This window comes from Hippocampus zosterae, chromosome 7 (assembly GCF_025434085.1).
Source record: "Hippocampus zosterae strain Florida chromosome 7, ASM2543408v3, whole genome shotgun sequence".
Classification (NCBI taxonomy): Eukaryota; Metazoa; Chordata; class Actinopteri; order Syngnathiformes; family Syngnathidae; genus Hippocampus; species Hippocampus zosterae.
In genome coordinates, this window is record NC_067457.1 from 3,863,030 (window position 1) to 3,885,826 (window position 22,797).

General features: G+C 47.7%; 2 protein-coding genes and 1 long non-coding RNA gene across 10 annotated transcripts in view; 1 reads left to right on the forward strand and 2 right to left on the reverse strand.

The window, feature by feature from the left end:
• LOC127603426 (retinoic acid receptor alpha) overlaps nucleotides 1-22,797 on the reverse strand; it is a 187,310-nt gene that overhangs the window by 87,713 nt on the left and 76,800 nt on the right. The gene's annotated exons all lie outside the window — the stretch shown is intronic.
• The window catches only part of LOC127603495 (uncharacterized), a 149,654-nt gene that overhangs the window by 50,543 nt on the left and 76,314 nt on the right, over nucleotides 1-22,797 (forward strand). The window lies entirely within an intron of this gene.
• LOC127603459 (transcription factor 7-like 2) overlaps nucleotides 959-22,797 on the reverse strand; it is a 59,537-nt gene continuing 37,698 nt past the window's right edge. For all 5 annotated transcript variants that reach the window (XM_052069771.1, XM_052069768.1, XM_052069770.1 and 2 more), the window contains 2 exons: nucleotides 2,670-2,802; nucleotides 959-1,096 (listed from right to left, as the gene is read on the reverse strand). In XM_052069771.1, the coding sequence (XP_051925731.1) occupies nucleotides 990-1,096; nucleotides 2,670-2,802 (240 nt within the window). In that variant the 3' untranslated portion in view covers nucleotides 959-989. The remainder of the gene's footprint in view (nucleotides 1,097-2,669; nucleotides 2,803-22,797) is intronic.

A 22,797-nucleotide genomic window follows, 5' to 3' on the forward strand; every position in this document is an offset into this window, starting at 1 on the left:
AAAGAAACAAGGTTGACAGACGAGAAGGTAGCGAGCCCCCTCAAGTCGGCCTCTTTCATTCTCATTTGATCGGGGACAAAAATCTGGGGGATTGCCGAGCGGCAGATCAAAGGCGGGGTGGGAATAAACTCCCGACAATATTTAACGCCGCAAATCTTGATGGCGGCGGCTAATTAAATTTCATAACCCTCCGCTCGGTGCGCCGGCCCCCTGGTGCCCTCCCCAAGCTGGAACTAGGTGTTTTGTTGTGATAATTAAAGACGAAGTGCGGCTCCCTTTAATGGAGCCATCACGCTAATTGAGGTCTACACCTCCAAAAGACAAACAATAATGAATGTAAATTTATACCGAAAATAAAGTGCAGCAAATCAAAGGGCGGCGTGGCGGCGCTCGGGGGCCCTTTCTCGCTATTTAGACGGCAGCGAGAAAACATTAAATTAACAGAGCTTAATTTGTAGCCTTTTGTCAAATTAACAAGTGTTGACAAGAGTTACCAAGGGAGAGTCCCCGTACGGGATTGCGGGTAAAAGGCGGGCAATCGCCATTCGTTTACTCTAATTTGACCCTACAGAGACATGCAAAGTAGTGAGCGCCTTTAAAAAAAAAAAAATGGTAATGAGAAATTCGTGTCAGGATTCTGCTGTTCAGCAACTTTTATTTACCGAGAAGCCAAATCCATGTCACCTGAATAATATCGCTTTGGGTGCCATCTTTTGTGCTAAGGAACTAGGTAGAACTGAAGGGAGTAGCTTCATTTTGTCAGTCTAAAAGAAAAAAAAAAAGGTGCTTTGTCGCCCTCGTGTGGCATTTGAGGGCGGTTCTAAATCCTTTCCCGTGAGCGCTCAATCGCTTTGCCATTAAAAAGCCGATTTTTCACAATATCAAGGGGTGTTTATTCACAACGGAAAGTGGACTCGTCCTAACTTTTCGCACGTGAAAGAACAAAGTACAAAAAGGAGAAGTAGTAGTACAAAAAAAAGGGGATTCGCTTACTGTGGTACTAACCATCCTAGGGGATGGGGGATCTGCCCGACAGTGCCGGGTGACAGCGGGTAATAAGGAGAAATATCTGGAGGATGCGGAGGCCTTGGAATTCCTGCGGAAAAAAAGGAAGATGACACGTTGAGGAGGTGGACAGGATGAAGAATCAAAATCTTTTGTCAGAATCCGGAGCATCGCACACATCACGGGGTGGGGGTGGAGGGACGAGGAGGAGGAGGAGGAGGAAGAAGCCTTGTTGCTAGCGTGTACGTGTCGCAAAAAAGAGAAAAAAAAATATCAAATAAATAAATAAATGAACACAAAAAAGGGAAAAAAAGGGAAAAAAAAACTTCCTGATCAAAGGCCTCGTCAGGCGACAGCGGCACAACGTGTTTGGAGGAGGCAGAGAGGGGAGAGAGGTGAGGATGAGGAGGAGTGGAATGGAAAATAAATAAATAAGACGCCGGCGCCATTCTTGTCACGTTTGTCACGCGAATTCGGGAGATTAATGATGTAAAATGACGCGGGTTTAGAAGTTAACAAAACTCAACAATATCATTACGCCGTTGCATGTGATCAGAGGGAGGTTGCCTCCGATTCGCTGTCAGCGCCATCATTCTATATGCACAACAAAAGCCATCGGAAAATGTGCAGCTGTTTAACATGGTTAGCAAAGCGGTTTAGGCTAATTGGTGACTACTACGATTGCTGTTTGGTGTCAGCGCCGGTGAAAAATGTACAATTGTCTTTGGGGAGCGGGCTCCTTTGATTTAGCCACATCAATCAAAGCGTGCGGATGGCGCAGCAGGCACCGGTGTCGCTTCTGACTGCGGAAGACGAATAACAAGAAGGCGGATGGATGAAAGGGCCTAATATTAGCTTTGGGTGAAGTGAAGGCGGTATGCTAACGCTGGCTATCGATCGCGAGTGCGCTCCATAGATCAGGATGTATTGTATTGCGTGAGGAATTTGGAGATACGTCGCACACTGGAAAAGCGTTAAGAGTTGGTGAAACGACGTGACTTGCAGCATGCTACCGCTAGCTACCGAGCCCGAGCTAACATCCTCAGGTTATTCCATTGGTATGTTTGAAAGACATTCTGTTCTCCTGATAAGATACAAATGTCCTGCGCAGCTAGTCTTTTTTAAAAATAACTTCTCACCTAAGTACGAGACATTTATTTTTATTTTTTGGGTGGGGGGGGGGGGTCTTCAATGGTGCCAGCATTGTACTGGAATAGCACCAGGAATGCCTGCATCTCCAGGCTGAAGCGTTAAAGAAATCCATAGCGCATTTTTGGAGCGCTATTTTGCTTAAAAGCCACACAAGCAGCTCACCGGACCTAATACGCCTCGTTAATTAAACACCGAGCCCCGATTAAGGCCCCATTAGGCACCGCATTAAACAGCAGCTGCTACATTATTTCCCTACCCGCGAGGGCCGTTTGTAATAAGACATCATCATTATCTAAATGACTGACTGGAGACCAATGAAATAGTCGATAATAGAACGACATGGTTGGGCATATGAAGAGGCGGGGTTGACCGCCAAATAGACAAATAAATAAATAAAAGAGGGCAGCAGATCAAGTTCCAGTGACGGCCTGAGGAAAAAAAACCCTGCAGATGCAAAACCCATCTTTGCTTTAGTACTTGGCGTTGACTTGATCCAGAGTCCCGACACTTGCCTGTTTTGGGGTCCACGTCTGTCTGTAGGTGTGGTGGCGGGTTCCCGGGTGTGAAGTGCTCATTGCTGTAAGTGATCAGCGGTGTGAGAGGGTGCACGTGGTGAGGGTGCTGAACCACTGGAACCTTATTCGACTGCAGAAGAGAGAGAGAAAAAAAAGGAGGTCAGGGTTCATATTCGGAGAATCCTAAAATAAAAGCGTCTCGTATTTAGCGCGTCCTGGAGGTGCCGGATCGCTGGGCCTCAGTGAAAACATTGCGGTTTGTAATTAAAAACACTTCTGCGGTGTCACCCTGGAATTCAGAGAGCGTCTATGAGGCCCTGGGGGGACAGGGGGGGTGGGGGGGTGGTGGGGGGGAGGGGTCGTTGCCACTTCTCATTTGGAGCTTGATGTGTGATGAAGCACTTTTAGCCGCAGCGGCAGCGCGAGTCATCGATCTTGTGCAAACCCGCCGAAAATCAAGACAACGCATGTAAATCCAGAGTCATTAGTGGCTTCGGTCAACACGCCGCCGTTGCCTCCGTCTTCCTCGCCCCCCCCCCCCCCCGGGCCTGATTCTCGAGGGGTAGTAGGACTATATCCTACTTAAAGGGTTAGCAGCTGAAAATCCATTTCTGCATTTTTTGCCAAATTACTTGGAGCTATGTAATCTTTTCTTTGTGCCTCCTAAGTGGCGCAGCCCTCCCTCTGCTTTTATTTTTTTTTTTCAATTACCCAAAGATTACAGTGGAGCTGCCGTGGCCCCCCTCCCCCTTCCCCCCATAGTTCTGGGCCCGGGACTGTACCCCCGGCTACCAGATAACCAGATTAGAGCGGGGCTGTAGATTAGCCTGGTGGCTTTCGCCCGTTCACCCGCACATCCTTATCCTACCCTCAGCAGCTAAAGAAGCAGCACTAATCAGGCTTATCATAACATGGATGATATGTTCAAGGGGGGGTTGGGGTGGGGGTCGGGGGGTGAGGAGTGGTGTCAAAAGCGCGGGAAAGGGGTGGATCTGCTCGAGTGCGTGGTCTCGTGTAGGGCCTCATACAACCTCATTAGGGACTTAAATCTATGCAGAAAAAAAACCCGATCATGGCGGATGTAGGGTTGACTTTGAAAAGCATTAATAGGACCGGGGGGGGGGGGGGGGGGGAGCACGCGACTCAATATGGGTTTTTGGAGTTGATCTTCCCCAATGGGTTATGGCAACCTGATTCGGGTATTTTTGGTTGGAGAATTGCGGAAGGTGGCCGGGGAGGTGGATGGCGAGGGGGGGGGGGGGGGGGCTTAGGGTGGCATTCCCTATTGCCATGGTCCCAATGAAAGATTAATGAACCCCCGCAGAACTCCGGGGAGGCAAGCGAGACTCCTGGGACTCATTCACAGCCCTGAGCTGAAAAGGCTGAGGAGGAGCGGGGCTGAGAAGAGCAGGGAGGGGTTCGGTGGGTTGGGCTGGGGGGGGGGGGGGGGGTCGCGTATATGTGCTTGTGTGTCGAGTTGGAGGCGTGGGGGTGTGAGGTGGAACGGGATTCGTTAGAAAGAAACACAAACCAAGGCACTCGCGATCTGATCTGCACATCCACAATAGACGGATGATGAGACGGAAAAAAAAAAGCAGGGCGATGACAGCTGCCGCATGCAGCTGACGAGTTCTGTCACTCTTCCTCTGTTGCCCTTGCCCCCCCCCCTCACGCTTACCCCTATTCCTCCTCCTCCTCTCACCTCCTAACCTCTTGCTTCGCAAATGCCTGCTCCTCCCTCGGGTTAGGATGTGAAAGAATGTTGTCGATTCTTCGTCTGTGTTCTGAAAAGCTTTACTGGCTATTTGAAGGAAGTCTTTTGTCCGCGGGCCTCGGCCATTGAGAGGACGCTTCAAAATGCCCGCGTCGCAACTTAAAGGGGGGGGAAAAGGGCTCGAAGACCAAGTCCATTTACATCATAAACCCCCCCCTTTTCTGTATTTGGCTACAGTAGGCAAAACCTTTTGGGGTTCTGCGAGTTGAGGACCAAAATGGCTGATGCCCGCCAAGCTCCCTTCTGAAAGAAAAGCAAATTCCAGATCATCTGTGGCGGCACGCGGTTGCATCGGCTTCGGCCGCCGATGATGTCAAGTCAAGAAACCGGCGGCGAGCAACGAAGCCCTGAACCTGCTCCGAATCCTCGCACTTGACTGGCGGGGAGGCTCGGGCGCTTCTGTCGCACAACAAAGCGCCCAGAGACAAAAGCGGGCGACGTGGGAGGCTTCTCTACAAGAGGCCGCGCTAAGAAGAAAGAACCTTTTCCTGCACCCGAACACCCCCGCTGACTCGGATCCTTCGTCACTACGGCAAAGAAAAATAGCATCAGACAAAGACGTCCGAGCTTTTCAAGGCGCTGAAAAACAACCGGCGTCAATGAACGCGCAGACTTCCTCAATTGTCCGGGACACGCAGGGCGCCCCCGCTTGTCGAGTACGGCAACCTACTCAAGCGTGTGCGTGGGACTTGACACCGCCGGTTATGCTACCGAGATTACCGGAGCGTCTATTTATTTCACTGCTTTGCTCCTACTTCCTGTTGTGGGCGGGGCTTACATATTCAAAACAGAGCTTTTAGTCCCTTTTGCTAGCATGCCATTTCCAACGGGCCGTACTTTGCGATTCCCACGCGGCGACGGCAATTCCAACGGGAAGACAAAATGCGCGCGGCGCCGAAGGCCGACCGCCCCGATCGGGATTCGGCGTTCGGGTTGGCTTTAAAAGTCCTTCGCAGTCTTGGAGTCTCAACACTAATCTACTTTTGGAAAGAGCAGTCACGAGCTGTTAAAAAGTGCCCGCCGAGAGGCGGTCAAATCAATGTGATGCTTCAAGTCAGACCGCCAGTGAGAGAAAAGAGCAGGGGCGGGGGGCGGCGGGAGCGAGGCCGGGGGTGGGGGGGGCTCAGAAAGTGACAGCGGGACAGAGCGAGACAAAGGCGGCGGGGGTGGCGAGGTGAAGGCCGGACAGGAAAAAGCTGTTGGCCCCGCATTTCCGCCTGCCGGCACCTCGCGGGGGCCCTAAATGCGAAGGTGCCGACCTTGCGCGCCCCCCCGGAAGGGGGAGGGGCTGTCCTACGCTAGTGCCGCCTTGCTTTTGCTTTGTGTCATGATATGATGAGTTGTCACAACAGCTCGCCGGGCCGCTAATGAGCTGCGAGTGAGGCCAAGGCAGGGGGCCGACCTGGAGGGATGAAAGTGGCGTGATGGATCCGGGGCTCCGCTCGGGCCGGCTGGCCCATGGAGGGGGGGGGGGTTGACACCGGGCGGGAAAACAAAAGTGCACCACATTAAGTTTCGATTAAGTTCGATTCTCATAAATGTCAGCCCTGTGGAAAGCGGATTCTTCTTTTTTTTGGCGGGGGCCGGGGGGTTTTGCATGCCCCTTCGGGGCGCAAATCCTCAAATTCAAGCAGACAATCTAAAAGGAATACTTAAGAGATTAACGGCGATGGAATATGAAATGCCGAGACAAATTAAAGGCTTATCGGAGGCTGCATCCGCCGGCATTCCGCACTGATTAGCCCTCACAAATCATATTTCTTGGCCAGCCCGAGATTGATCCGGAAGTGTTGATCTCTCTGCCGAAAGAGCGTGCATCTCCGGGGGCCCCCCCCAAAAAAGTGTGTGTGTGTGTGTGTGGAGAGGGGGGGAGGTACGGGGGTACCCCACCCCACCCCAAGATGCTTTATTGAACTTAATTATTCACTTTGCAGTTGCTTGATCAGAGTGCGGAACAAAAATATTCCGCGGGGCCGGGCCTTTGCTCCCCCGTCCTCACGCTGCCACTCGGTCGCTCGTCAGCGTTCATTTCCCCGCTTGCCGCGCCTTTGATAGTCGGCACATCAAATGGAATGCAGAGAGGACACGTTCTGATGTGTCACACGCAAATAAAGCGGCGCGCAAGTCGCTGAAATATGAAGTGCTATTTGGTGGAAGTGTTGACAAATTGACTCTCGGGCACGCACGTGCGTTCAAGCTGCCCCCCCCCCCCACCACCACCACCACCACACCGCCCTCCACCACCGAGCTTCCACTTCTCGCTACACTTTTCAACATAAACAGCCTCTTGAGCTCTCGTACCTGAGTTAAACGGGCGATATTGTGTCAAGAGCGCCGGCGAATTCTGCTTTTTGAAATGCAATCAGCCGCGCAGAATTTCACTTGAAAGGCTGGCAATCAAGATTTTCAATTGGACGCCGACAAAAGAATATGTTAGGCTGTCGAGCGCGTTGATCCCCCCCCCCCCTCCCCACCATGCCGTGGATAAGACATGAGGTTGATTCAACAGTTTCCTCTGTGAAATAAAACCGCCTTTGACGCGGATGAATAAAACCCACTTGTAAAACGGATATTGACGGCTTTTTAAAGCGGATGACGCTCAGCGTGTTTACATTAACCAAAAGCCCCCCCCCCCCCCCCCCCCCCAACAACAACAAAAAAAAGACGCGGCCTACTCACCCAACTGCCCAGATTGAGATGCCAGGCGCCCACCCTCCGGATGACTCCAACGTCCTCCGACACGGATGGAGATCCATCGCGCGGGTACATGACCGACCCCCGGCCCCCCTCCGACCGCCGCTCCCCCCCCTCCAGCGATTCCCGCCCTCCCTTGCGCGTCGTGCAGAAGCTCCCCTTTTGCGGCGCCGCAAAGCCTCTCCTTTCCTCGCCGCCTTCCCGCGCCGAGTGAAGCGTGCTCGCGTGTGGGTGAACTTGTGTTCATTGTGCACTCCCTCTTTACACTCGCCCGTGGCCGAGCATTGCCCCCCAAGGGTGTTTAGTCATTTGAGCAGCTCTCCGGCGGGGGCTGCGAGGCCTAGCGAGCGCTACCTCATCCCGCCTCATCCATCACACGCGCTCTCCTCGCACAAAGTTTTTGATACCGGTGACAAGAAGTGGGGGGGGGCGAGGGGCACGGGGAGGCGGTGGATGACCTCGGGCAACAATAGTTCATAAGGGGGGGGGGGGGACTGCCGTTAAGTATGCGACTGTGTGTTGGGAGAGGGCGGGGGGGGGGGGGTGCCTTGCCCTCGGATGACAAGCTCTGGCAATGGGGGGAAACACACACAACATAGTTCACAAAGAGAAGGCTTTGCCAAACAAGAGTCTGCGGTCCTCACAAAGGGGGGATGGGGGGGCATTCTTTCAAAATTCGGGGGGCTAAATGTTTGGCCTATGAAAAAAAACAAAACAAAGCAAAAGCAGCAAAAAATAAATAAAAATCCTCTGAAATGTTCTTTCTCACCAAACACTCGAGCAGGCCATTTCAGGCCCATGAGGTGCTGATTTCAAGAATCCCGACAACAGGCTCACCCCCCCCAAAAAAAAAAACGTCTCCATCCGAGACCCAACACAATCCAAACTTTTGTACCACAGGGCACGGCCAATCAGTGACTGCGACTACTACTGCCTTGAAAAAAATGACACGGCAATCAAAGCTCACAGGGGGGGCCACTTTCAAATGGTTTCCATCTTGGTGATATTAGAATGACGCTTTTCCAACAACTCTCGAAAATCAAAATTTAAATCACAACTTAAAAAAAATAAAAAAAAATCATTGTATTTTTTACGGCCTTAAATTCCAAAGATATGCTCTAATGACCTAACACCCAAGCGCCTAACAACAAGAACCACACCAAATTAAATATTTATCGGCTATATTATTTAAACATGGGCACCGCAGCTCTGAAGGGAAAACACATCGAGTCGAGCCAAAATAAAAGTTTCAATGATAAAATGCTTACAAATCAATCATAAAATTTCAAGGAGAAAACCTTGGCACTTAAAGCCGAATTTCTGCGAGCGCTTGTATTTTTTAAAACTTTCCCAAATATGTACATTTTCCCCGGGCGTCCTGCAGGCCGCATCGCAGCGAGTCCCGTCCCGAGGCCCGAAAGGCAAAAAAAGAAAAAAAGAAAAAAAAAAGGCGAGGGAATGTCAGGCACAATAGCGGCGGGTGACGGCAGGGGGGCTCCTGGGCTTGACAAGTAAAAGAGCCCCACGACGAGGCGGCGGCTAATTGCCCGCCGTCCATTCAGCCGGGCCCGCCACGCTCCCGCCGCCTCCCTTTTGTCCCACGTGCACTTTCTTCAGTCAACGCAAAGTGATGGACAGCTCGCCATCGCGCAGGCACAACGCCATCAACAACACAGGACAGAAAAAAAAAAAAAAAAAAAAAGAGTGGGGGGGAGCATGAAATAGTTTCCACTGTATTAAAAGTGGCGCAAGAATTAAGAAAGCAGGGAGGACAATTCAATTTCAATGATAAAACAAATTCTTTGCTTTTGAAATATTTCTTTTTTTGGGGGGGGGGGGGGTCAAATGTGATTATTTTTACACGAAGAAACAAGTGTTTTGAGGAACAGAAAAGTCTCTTTGAAATATTCCCCTCGTTTGTTGCAGCTGAATATTCATCACGTTGGACTCAAAACAAATACACACAAAAGCCAAAGTCCAAACGTGATGAAATAAATCAATCCAACGAATGTCGTCCTTCACGTCAAATCAATTCTAAAAGACGGCAAACAAATAATCAGGAACATCTTCTTCGGGACGCTTCGGACCAATTCATTCCCTGTCAGCCTGTCCAGAAAAAAAGCCATCAAACGTCGCCTTTCGTCAATCCAAATTGTCAATCTGTCACTTAGCAACATAAGTGTTATAAATTTGCCAAACGGCGCCCCGGCCGCAGGAAAAGCAAGAAAACACAAAATCCCGTATGATCGTTGAAGCCATGCAGGGGAGAAACGGCATTTGCACACGTGGGGGGAAAAAACAAAACAAAACAAAACAAAACAAGAAACAGAAAGTGTGAAAAGTCTTACCATTTAAAAGAGCCGGATTTGGGATGCTGCTCGCTTCCTGGTTAAAACGCGCATGCCGCCACTCGCGCTCGTGCACTCACTCCAAGCAGACTCCCACCACCATGTCAGCCACTAATCCACTGGGGGGCAGCACCTCGTCTACGGCAGCCCCCCTCGCTCACGCCCCGATGGGTTAAGCCGATAAGACGGCCGCCGCCGCCGCCACGGCGTCCGGCCGCCGCCGGGCCCGACACCGGCCGGCCGGCGCGGCCAACGTCGCCCGGGCCGGCCGCGCCCGGGCGCCATCCGACGCTCCGTCGACGCCGTCCGCCCGGGACTCCCTCGCTCTCCCCCTCGTGCGTCTTCATATCCACCACCACCACCGCCGCCACCCCCCTCCTCGCTGCAAACGGCCCTTTTGTGTCCGCGTCTCCCGTCTTTGATAAAGTGAAAAGAAAAAGAAGAGAGGCTTTCACTCACCGGCTCGGCGGACATAAGGCGAGTGGAGTGATGCGTCTTTTTCGGAGTTGCCCTAACTTGGCTAAACTCGAGCAGCGGGGTGTCTCTCCCGTCATGTCAGTAATCCCCCCCCCACCAACTCACCCCACCCCGGCAAAAAAAAAAAAAAGAAAAGAAAAACTAGCCACGCTCCATTCAGCGCCGGTCACACTACGTTAGACACAAAATCGAGGGGTGGAAAAAGCATTCCGAAGATTTTCCACAGCTGGGGGAAAAAAAAAAACGTCAAAAAGAGCAAGCGGAACACTTCCAAGTCTGACGAAAAAGTCAGCAGCAACAACGGCAAGCCTGTCCGCAACGTCGCCGACATCAACAACAACAACAACGACGGCAGCAGCTAAACAGGGAAAAGTCAGGGGGTGGGGGGGGGGAGAGAAAAAAAAACAACAACAACACAAAAAGTCAAGGCGGAGGAGCCTGCGGAGGCAAATTGCGGCCAAGTGGCGTCGGCGCGAGGAGGAAGCCCACTCTTAAAGCCGTGATCCGACCAGCCGCCGCCGCCGCCGCCGCTCACCACCGCTGTGAGCCTTTCAACCGCCGCACACCAAAACTGACTATTGATCTTCAAATGCTGATAATTGAAAAGATCAAAAAGATGAAACAAAAAAGGAGAACAAGGAAAAAAAAAAAAGAAAGAAAGAAAGGGGAAGAAGAAGAAGAAAAATCAAGAATGCGCCGACTTACCATTTTGTCCTTTTTGTTGCCAGCTTTTTTTCGGAGCGCTTTTGCGTTTTTTTAATTAAAAAAAAAAAAAAAAGAAAGGACCAAAAGTATTTCGCATTGAAGGTGTCAAATTTTTTTTTTTCCCCCCAGCCGCGTCCTCTTGATCGTATTACTTCCACGGTCCTGCGTTCCAATGCGTCTGAACTTTTTCCCTTTTCTCTTTTATTTTGTTTGTGCTACCTTGCCTTTTCTCCCCCCCCCCCCCCTTTTCTTTTTTCTCTTCTTTTTCTTGTCCTCCGCTTGAAGACTTTAAAAAGGCTCGCCGCCGCCGCCGCCGCACGCGCACTCGCCCGCTCGCTCGCGAAAGCAGCACAAATTATCTCGCCACCTTGCGCGGCGCTCTGATGCTTTTGGCCGCCAACTTTGCGCGGCCCTTTTACGACTGCATCAAAATTAGCATTGTCAAAGCGGTTAATGAATATTAATATTGTATTTGTCATTGGAGCTGGCCCATTGCTGAACTCCGAGTCATCCATCAGGGACAAGATTAAGCACACAATTATTTCTGACTGACAGGGACCAAATCTGGAAGATTTCACCCCCCCCCCCTCCAAACACCCCTCCCTTCTCCCCCTCTGACAATTTAAAGAAAAAGACACAACATCGTCTTTAAGGTGACTCCCGGGAGACCGGGCCAGATTAATACACTTTTAATGAAGCAAGATTCCGTAGTTACTTGAGGGGGAAATGGGAAAGGAGGGGGGGGGGGGGCATTAAAAAATATATACTTGAAATCTTGTATTTCACCGTTTTGACGATTGACGATTTTGAGATACGGGATTTTGTCTTTTCTCTTTTTTGGGGTGCGGACAAGAGGGGATTTTTTTTTCCCTGCCACGAGCGCTGCTTAAATCTATCATGAAAGATTTATTAAGAAAACGCCGGACCCCCGGCATTCGCCGTCTCCCACGGCGGAGCGCTGCTGGGCCGACCGCCGCGGACCACACAGGCTGCACCCGGCACCCGGCAAGTGAGAAGGACGGCCAAAAAAAAATAATAATAATAAACAGCAACCGTGTCACTCCTCGAATGATTTCTGTCATTCCAAGTCAATTGAGCTCTCTCAACAAACACTTTTTTTCTGACCATAAAATTTCTTTTTTTTTACCGATTATTATTTTGAGCAATATTGTTTTTTTCCCTTTTCTTATTTTGCCACTCTTCCCTTTTGTGGGTGAAATAATTTTATCGTTTTCACCACCAAAATTGCTTCCTTTATTTATTTAATTTCAGACCCTCCCCCCCCAAAAAAAAGAGAATTCCCAAACTGTTCAAATGAATTTCTGCCCTTTTCATGCCATTGTTTGGCCCCTTTCTGAACATTACGATCTCCTTTGGTCCCATTATCTGCTCACAAGGCCGAATAAGTCGCGCTGCAACAAAACGGCAATAATTCCCAGACTATAAATGTGAATTGCTCTTCCTTTCCCAGTCATCATTCTGTCCTGGGAGCTGTCATCGTAAAATAAAGCGAAAAGAATTTTAAGACTCGGCAGATGTGGGGCACAAACGCCGGCCGCCCGCCCCGCGAATCGACGTCCAGTACGGGAGGTGGGAGAGGTGGCCCTCGCCAGACCCGACCGAGCGGCCGTCCGACCGGGCGACGGGGCGAGCGGCCACCCCGCGGGCTGCCCTAATACCATTAGCAACCCTTCGATGAACACACTAAATTGGCTTTTGTTCTCCGGGTTGCAAATCCGGCACGCAGATGGCGTTTTTCTTTTTCTCCTCTTAAGTCGGCTGCGAGCTGCAAAGGGGAAAGTTTGCTCATTCGCTCCTGTCGAAAAGCAGTTTCAGTTTGCTTCGTACACACAACCCAAACATTATTTGCGGGTTGAATTCATGCAGAGGAGACGCATCATTTGATACTTTACTCACGTCAGTCAAGGCAACATTCAAATGATGTGATTTTCATCAGTAGATTTGGTGAGAAATTTTTTAGGAGACTGATTTAAAAATAACAAATCTGTTCGAATAGCTAACGTCAAATTATATTTGTTTTAATTTGCAATTTTTCTCAGAAACTTTGTAAATAGCAGGGGACATTTTTTTTCCCCCAAAAAGTGAAGTTGGCCTACAGAAAGAAATATAATAACGGATTATTATTAAAAGAAAACTGAAACTAAATCGTACGCAAAACCAATTGGTCTGACTTAAAAAAATAAACACAATTTCAAAGAGGTAATTTGACCTACAAATAAAACATACATGATTACTCAGAAACAATGAATAATATTGTAATTTGCACCTAGACCAAGACTTTTTGGGGGAGGAGGCAGATTTCAAAGAGGTAAAAAAAAAAAAAAAAAGATGAAGCAGAATAATGAAATCATACAATGCGCTTGCTAATTCACATGAATAAATAATACAAACGCTAAAGATGTATCAAATGATCAATTTTGATGAACGATGCGGCTATCGAACGCTAACATCACAGAGATGTCAGTCTTGCCCAACGCTGATGTCCCGCAAGGGTGATCGTTTTTCAAGGATGCTCCAAAAAAAAAAAAGGTTTAAATTGATGAGCAGACAAATCCTGCCGACTAAAAATGTGGAGGGGAGAGCAAGCGAGCGATTGACCAAAGAAAAAAAGAGAGAGAGGCCCAGCGTGATCACATCGGTGCTGGTATCAAATTAACGCAGCGACTTTGAAACTTATTGATCTGCTATTAAGACACTCGTGAAGTTGATGAAGTGAGTGCTGTAGGTGACTCGGGCCACTTCAAAGCAGCCGCATAAAACAAGATACGCTTTGATCAGGAGAGCGAGGCCTTCACACGACCGGGGAGGATATTCCCCCCCCCCCCCCAAAAAAAAAACACCCCCAACCAAATTCGCCTCACACTTAACCCAATCCAGCCCGGGTTGAGATCCGGCTCCAGCAAGAGTCCGAAAGCATTTCAAGGATGCTGGTGACATTTTTCAGATTTTTGATATTTCGTACCTAGCAGATGAAATTGCATGACAAAAAAAACAAACAAACAAAAAAAAAACAACAACACAGTGGCTATATATATATATATATATATATTTTTTTTTTGGCCCCGAGTGCTTTTTGTTCAGACGCGCTTTGCGATTCAAACAACAACAACACGACGCAACGATGGCCATTAACGTTCGGCGGCGATAAGAAGCCGGGATGGAGGATTCTTGGCGGCAAATACGGCGTGTAATAAGGAGCACAATGAGCCAGACAAAGCAAGAGCGCGAGCGAGATAGCGGCGCTATTGTGCGCGGAACCCCCGTACCCACTTGGCTTCAGGCACACAACATTAAATGCGGCGCGCTGCCAATCACACCTGCACTTTCTTGTCCTCGTTACCGCTGGGTGGTGGTAGTAAGTCGATGTTTACGCGCTCGCAATCCTGCCAATGAGACTGATAAAGACGTGTGCCATTTGAAGGATGCTTCCGCCAAAAATTTGTTAACATGGTCGTGACAGGAGGAGGCGAGCATGGTAACGACTACATTTGACCACGTCAGAGGGATGACGTATTTTGTGGTGATATTTTTGACACACACCTTTTCTGCTTAAATTGGAAACATTGAAGTCAACGCAGTATGACTGTGCGAGCTAACCAACAAAGATGCTAACCTCAAAGAGATATTTAGGGAGAAAGAAATCTGGGGAAGCGAGAAGCACAATATGACGGTTAAACATTTGAAGCGCGCTTATCTCCCCCCCCCCCCCCCCCCGCATTTTGTTGGGCGGTGGAATTAAGAGCGGCCGACGTGTCGGGACAAGTCAGCAAAGCGACAAAACAGCCGTTCCCTGACAGTTGCGTTGACGTTCTACGACTTACTTGCGGGTGTGATGGAGTTAGCAAGAGGTTGGACGGGTGCGTGGTGGGCAAGGGAGAGGTGGGTGGGGGAGGCGTGATAAACCAAATGCTAAATGACAGCTCCACTTAATTATGTATATAGGGATGTTGAGTGGTGGAAGAACAATTGCAATTAAAATAACTGAAATAAAAGCTTGTTTCTCCCTTTTATCTTGACTGCCAAAGACCCGATATGCTTTTCCGCAATGATGCCCATATTGCCTAGAGTCAAGGTCAAATCCCAGCACAAAATAAATACATAAATAATAATAATACTATGCCCACGCTGCTTCATCATCACCTCAACTTGTAATGTGACTGCATACAACTGCCAAAACAGCAACAACGTGACATGCCACGTGTTAAGATGGAGGGTTCGAGAAGCATCGGATGCGGTGGTGGGAACGAAGGGAGGCAGGAGAGATGATTAAAAATAAAAAAATAAACGCTCAGGGGCCACATTTGATCTGTAAATCAGACAGATGGGCTTGGTCATTACAAGGCGGGGTAAAAAGAAAAAAAAAGTGGAAACATAAAAGCCTAATTCTGTCATTACTTTAATTTTTAACCATGTTCTTTATATCAATTAAATGTACCAATTTACTAAAATATTTCTGAGTTGCGGATGTTATTATTTATAATAAATAAAATGACGGAAGGACAAATAATTATATTTATTTTTAATTTTATATATATAGTTTATATATATATATATATTTAATTAAATTTTATTTGTCCAATAATTACAATAATACAAATCAACAAATACATGTCAATTAAATTAACCAATTAACTGCTCAATTCATGCAAAAAATACATTATTTTTATTCACTGTGTAATGACTTCCGTAATTAAAACGGATTAATTATTAAACAAAATGAAAGAGCTGCTCAACAAAAAAATTCAAACAATAACATTATTCAGTCTTATTTTTCAATTCCCATAATAATATAACTAGTATTGAAAAAAACATTCTAAAAATATCTCCAAAACATTTCACTAATATGTTTTTTTTTTTTTACAGTTGATCAATTAAAATAACTTGTTTTTTAAATTAGCATTAGACTTCACGTGAATTTTTTTTTTTGAGATGTAAAAAAAAAAAAAAAAAAACCAAAACAAATCCTGGGTCAATGAAAGAGTAGAAACGGCAAAGGAGCCGCTACTCATGCTTGTGCCGCTGCACTCCAGATATATTTGTAGATATATTTATGGACCCAAAAAAAACGGACAATTTAACCGTGCGTTACATTTCAGCCACAATATAACTGGCAAAAGTCGTCGCTCCGTTTCATTTTGGGGGGGGAAAGAAAATTGCTTTGAGCTTTTGGCGACGAAACGCGCGCGCTTGGCAACAACGGGAATAAAGTCAATCAAAAGTTTAGGGCGAACTTGCGAGTTCAAGGTAGCGGCGGACGCGGGGGTGGTGGGAGGGGCTACTCGGAGTGCATGTCACGTACAGTTAACCTTTTTATCGGGCTCGCCTGTGGTCTCATCAGTCGATGAAATTCTTCGCCGGCGGCCGGTGGCGGCTTAACCGAGGGGACGCCGACCAATAGAAAAATATTTCATGGTGTTAGCATTTCAAATGGCGAATGGAGGGCGTTGAGGGTGGAGGGGGGGTTGGGGGGGGCGCCAACCGATCGTTGCCAGCGGAATTAATTGCCTATTCCGAGAATAATGTCCCTTATCCGCAATCCTCGAAGGGCTCAACGAGAGCAGAGGCTACTTTGTTTTTTTTTTTTTCTTTTTTGTTTCAAAAAGCAAAGTGTCTAGTGGGGGTCGCGGCCCATTTGGGGCCAAAAAAGTGCACTCGACCGAAATAATCCACATGACAATTGTATTATTTTACTGCTACTTAAACAGTGTGTGAATTCATTCAAAACTACATTTAAACGCAATCAAACAATACATTTTTTTGATGTTTTAGATTTTTTTTTTTTAAATAAATGTTTGACACTTCTGCGTTTGGCTAGCCGCGAAAGCTCGCTAAATGGCTCAAGATGGTGCGACCCCGGTGGCGCTCCTATTCTTTTATTTGGGGGGGGATTTAAGATCAGGCTCCGTTACACATCGGCCAAGCATATGCGCTGACCCCGACTTATATCGCAGCATTTTCTTTTCTTTTTCCCCCCCTGAAGCTAACCCTTTCTGAAGCAATGCGGCTTTTCAAACTCAAAACGGCATTCCAAATGCGGATTGTTCCAATGCTAAGAGAGAAAATCTTGCCCCCCGGCCCCGCTAGAAAAACTGCGCTCTCATTTGGAAGAAAACAGCCGCCGACGAAGTAAAAGCAAATACTAGCGTTCAATTTTGGGGTTTTGGTGACTGTGAATGAGCGAAATTCGTGTTCCGACGGTGTCGATTTCACTTCTGGCCAGATGAACGCGGTAAATTCGCCGTCGACAAAAAAAAAAAAAAAAAAAAAAAACGAAATTACACGCTTCCCGTGCGTTCATTGCGGATTCAGCCCGACGGAGTCAATCTTATTAACTTCCACGCCGGTTCACATGTGACATTTGCTTCAATTTTTTCCCCCGGCCAACATCAAAAACATCAATTAGCAGCTGGAAAATGGGAAAGCGCGAATGACGGACGCCGATAACGGCGGCTCATTTGAAGCGGGAAGGGAAATCTATTCTCCGGTTTTGAATGTGCTCATTACGATTGCCTGTTTTCAAAGAAGACCTCCAAATAGCAAAGAAATTAAATTTATCTCATCCAAATGGCCAGGAATTGTTTTTTTTCCCCCTCCCTTTCTTTCTTTCTATTTTTTAATCCGACGTCTATCTCGCAGCCTCAGCGCGGCAACGCTTTGTGTCAAAGCTGCATTCTTTCTTTCTTTTTTTTTTGGTATTATTTCTCATTAGAACAGATCACAATTCCCCACAGAAGTTGAAACCCAACACCGTTGCCCCGCGCGCGACCCGTCGAGATTATTTTTTGAAGACGGTCCGGCGTTGCTTCAGACGGGGGAAAATTATGCGCTAAAGTCGCCTAAATGTGACCGAGCGTTCGCAGCCAAAGCGCTAGAAACGATAAATGCCGTTATCACATGAAAAGAAATATAATTAGAGGATTTTTTTTTTCCCCGGAACGTGTGTCAATGTTGCAAATCGAAAGCATCTGTTATTGTGCGCGTTTGGTAAACAAAGCAGGCATTTGCTAAAGTTGTAACATCTAAATATTTTCATACAGAGGCTATTGATTTTTTTAAAATATTAATTTTCTGTTTTTATTTGAATTGTTTTGGTTTCAATTGTTCATTAAAATTTCAAAAAGGGTAATATTGCAAGACGATTATTATTACATATTTCAAAATATATGCTTGCACCACAAACGTGTTTTTATTTCCAAATATAGAAATGTATTGTCATTAAATAAATAAATCCTTTTCAGATTAATCTTGATTTTGCTATTTCACAACATTTTAAAAATTTATTGTGTGTATGTACTTTATTTATATAATTTATATAAATAGATTTTATTCTTAATTTGTTGAGGAAATTAATCACATCCCCCTCAAAATATTTTTTAAAAATGATAATCAAAAAGAACAAACACTGCAGGAAACCGAAAAAATAACCCGATTCAAACAATGGCATTTGATTTAATTTAATCTCGTGTTTCACGTCGGCATTGATTCGCGGCTGCCCGTTTCATTAAAAATCTGAAATCGGATGCCGGTCACCCGCCGCCGCCGCCGCTACCTTTAAGTAAAAGGCTATTTCGGGAGTCCAAATCCAGCTTTTGTCAGTGGCTTCCTTATGCTTGAATTACATCTCCGAGGGACCCGAACAAAAGCAACTTTGGCGGCGGAGGGAAGACGCTCGTAACGTATCAAATTCCTCCGGCCCATCATCGATTCCTGCTCTTTTTGACATTATTTCGATGCATTTTTTTTTTTAGTTTCCTCGGCCGTCTTGTTGCTCGCGTGACACTAAAGACAGCCGCCGTCCAAACAAGCCACGCGGGGGAGTATCTACTATCTGTCAAAAGAGCGGGCCGGTTCCCGGTATGAAGCGGCCCGACGCTGGGATGCGGTGCCGAGAATCAGCGGGATGAAAACATCACTCTTTATAATGGAGGCTAATCAGATTTCGGGCTGCTGTTTGCCTCGGGGCTAAAGACAAGACAAAAGGTCTCGTAAGCAATACCCTCGGCGAGACAAAAGGCCAAAAGGAAACATTTTAACAAGCGCAAATGTGATGCTACGCTCATCGCTACGATTCACATAAGTCAACTGAATTATTATTTTTTTTTTTGCCAAACAATTTCATTCTGGACATTTGTAGTTTAGCGGCGGGTGAACTAAAAAAAAAAAATGGGTGTCACGTGGCCACATGGGGCTTGACCTTCCGCCATCAAACTTTTGACACCAAGTAGCGTGTTTTGAAAGTCACTTTTACTCTTATTTCATTCAGTGATTCTGAAGTGAGCCCCGCGCTCCACACTTTGAGCAAAACCGGTCGACCGTGTGTGTGTTTTAATATTAGATCGCTTCCGAAATGGCCAAATGGTCTATTTGCAATGATTTGCATTGTAATTATTTGACAGGGGGTTGGGGGGGGGGAGGGGGGGCAGGCTGCTTCACAAGTTTGCACAGTGTCTGAGCAAACAAAAGCCTTGTGCGTGCACACTGGTTGGAGAGAGCCACTCCAGGCTGTTAACCCATTACGAGGCTAAATATCAAAATGACAAACAAAACAAAACAAAAAAAAAACGGCAGCGAGGTGCAATTAGCGTCGCGCATTTCCCAGATTAGGAGTAATCACCCAAATGGATTTTCCACGACAACGCGAGGAGAAAGAGTACAAAGGCAATTTTGCATTCCGCGCACCGAGATGCTCCCCTCGCCTCAACATTGACGCGTGCAAAGTCAACGTTTGATTATTGACGGAATTTCGCAGTCGCGACAACCGTGCCCCGAAGGGTCGACTTTTGAGATCCTGTTCTTAAGCCTCCGAGTCTTAAAAGGGTCCAAATTACTCAGCCCTATTATAAGATGTCATATCATAACCTTACCTTTCCAAATGACTTTTAAGAGTTTGGACAAATTTGCACTTTCATGTGCGCCGCCTTGGCGGACCAGTTGCTTGCTCGGTGGGGGGCTCGAAAGGAGAGATTTATAATGAGCTGCGGTGAGGTTAATTGGTCCGAGTGATGTACTTCTTCCTTGTGAAATGAAGTCCATTTCCTGGACACCTTTAATAAACAATCACTTCATCCCAATTTTAGAGAGAGACGGAGAAAGAAGGGCGAGCCACCGCCCAATCGATGATGACACTTGCCATGAGGCACCACAAGTAACCTCGTAATCAAGTGCGAATGGAATGCGGCCGCGTACGGCTGGCCATTCACCGGCCCTGCCGCTGTAATTACGGAGCAAACTATTCCATCCGTCTTCTTCGCCGCCGGCGACGCCCCACCCATCGATGCATTCGAAAGTGACAAAGGCCTGAAACAACTGAGCCGTGTGCAGCAGAGTGCGTACTGGCCGAGAGCCACCACGGCAACCTTTCCTGCTATTACATATCACTCGAAGGCAGAGATGGGAAATCCAGATCCGGAAAGTAAACACCCTGCCACAGTTTGGCTTTGGGCCGCTGGTACTCCGACGCAACCGGCTTGTAAACAAGCTCATCAAGTCTAATGTACGTCCTCATTATACATGGGAAAACCTTCACTGGGTAATTTGCCGTTACGTATTGTAAAACGTAACCTGGCGCTTAATGAGGACCCCCACAAAAGGTCTCCAACACAAGCACAAACGCTAACAATCATCACACACCCAAAACCTGACACTTAAAACGCAACCGAGACATTCTCACCGTCCATGGCAAACCTGACACGCTGGCTCTCACACACGCACATTGCCATTCTTTGCGACTATGTATACGTGTTCACATACAGATGCAAAGATTTGGCTGGCGGTGAGCCCCACAACGCAGAAAAGCCAAAAAGCTTGAGTCGCTAGCCTTTTATAGCACGCTGCTCTCACACACACACACACACACACGGAGATGCAGTCTTCAGCCAAAGATCAAAACCACACGCTGCCACCGGTCTATATTTTCAGCAGGCTATATATCTTAATTATGCCTCTTCTTCTCCGAGAAGACAGAAAATGAGGCCTTTCCCGTCTTGACTTTTACGGGGACATTATTACACGTCTGCGCAAAAAAAGAAAAAAAAAAATCACCCACGCACACGCACACACACACACACACATTGGGCTTTATTTCGCTCGCAGGGCCCAATTCACATTGTCATCGAAGAAGGAAAAAAAAAAAAAAGCAAACGTGCTGTCAAAATGAAGAGCAAGCAGGCTGTGCTGGATTAAGACCTCACAAGGTAGAGAAGACCGAGAACAAATGGCCCCCAAGATTTCCAGCTCAGTGTGATTATCTCCTCCCTTTTTCCTCATGGGTCGCAGCTTTTCGGGGTCACCACCATTGCGTTCACACACAAGCACACACACACACACACACACACACACACGGTTGAGAGGGCTTTGCCGTTTCGGTGGCTCAATGGCATCTGCAGCTCTCCAGCGATAATGCTCAGCGACCCGGCAAAGGCCCGCATGGCGGGCGCCCGGCCGGCCCCACCTCTCTACTGGAATTAGATGGGGGGCCATATCAGCGTTGGGCCCCCAGGTGGCGCTGCTGCAGGCGTGTGGGAGTGCGACTTGAGCTGCGGCCAGTAGTCCAAGATAGCAAAGAGCCAAAATGAGTGATAGGGTCTTAAAACAAAGGCGGCAGTCGACACATGCACTCCATTTCCCACTCCCTGCCTTTTTTTTTTTGTTGGTGTTCAAGTTTTCATTGAACATTCTAAAATATGCTGCTGAGCTTGAGGAGAAAAACAAACACAACTGCAGAAATATGGCAAAGGACGACTGGAAACTACCCCAGGATGGCACACAGGAAGTCTCTCACCCAAATCCAAATAAAAGGCCCTTCAGAATCGGTGACTGGTTATCTGAAAACAGCGCCTCCGTCTGCATTGGAGGCCACGCCGCTGGCCTGCTGCAGTTTGTTTAGCCACACTTTCTTTGACGACACCCCGAGGTTACAATTAAGCTCCATTAGAGCCTTTTAACTGAGTTAAGAGGTGCAGACTGGTCAGTGGGGGGGGGGAGGCAGCCGAGGGAAAACGAAGAAGAAAAAGAAGCAAGCGACTCTCTGGCAGGCCAGCAGCTGAACAGGCACGAAACAAATGTGACAGCCAGTGAGAGTCAACGAAATGCCGGTGTCGCAGGTGACTTGGCGGGTCGCGTCACTGCGGCTGTCAAAAAAAAAAAGAAGAAGAAAGAAATTTGACTTTATAAGTCTTTTTTTGGGGGGGGGGGTGATCAGAGCATCGAGGTTACAAACGGCTCTATAAATACTCCTCGGCTGCGGTGAATGCGCAGATGCGTGGATGCAGATGCCACAAAACAATTTTTCGGAAGGGGGTTAAGTGGGTGGTGGCTGTGCGCGTCGTTCCGTGCCCCCCCCACCCCCCATACGCTGAATAGAGCAATACAGCTGGCTGCGAACAAAAAACGCAGTCTCTCTTTCATCAGCGAATCAAAAACAACACCCCCCCCCAAAAAAAAGACGACGGCGAAGAAGAAGGCGGCAAATGAATGTATCATTTCCATCCCTCCTCCTCGTCGTCGTCCTCACAATTCCTTTTCCGTCGACCCCTCGATGAAGATGTTTACAGATCAGCTCTCATTCCCCCTCTTTTTCACATTTGCGCTTGGACACGTTTCAAAAGCGCAGGCCTTTTCATCTGCGGGGAAATTTTGCTCCTTCGTGGCTTTCAAAACAGGAAGCGGCGACAATATGAAAGCTGAAGGCGCATCACTGCCGCCCCTTCAGTCGACGCATCCGAGTGCCAAGGTGCCAACTGTGCCAGTCATGCTGACCCCCCCACCACCACCACCAGCCTGAATGGCATTCACGGCTCGGGCTGGGAATTGTGGTTCGAGCTTGCGCGCGCTATTGTGCTCTTTGTTCACAGCTGCTGCGTTTATCCCAGAAAAAAAAAAACTTTATTCACGGAAGTCAAGGGCAAAAAGGATCGATGAATACATTAATGTGCAAATCATTCCGTCGTGAGCCTGACTAGAGACGATTCCCTGAGTTTTATCGGCCACCCGAAAAAAGAAACGATTTTTAACCTGACATGGCCGTAAAATCTCTTGCGCGTGCTACACAAACCAAAATATTCATTCAATCATTCATAAGTGACTTGGCTAGTACCGGGACGGTCCT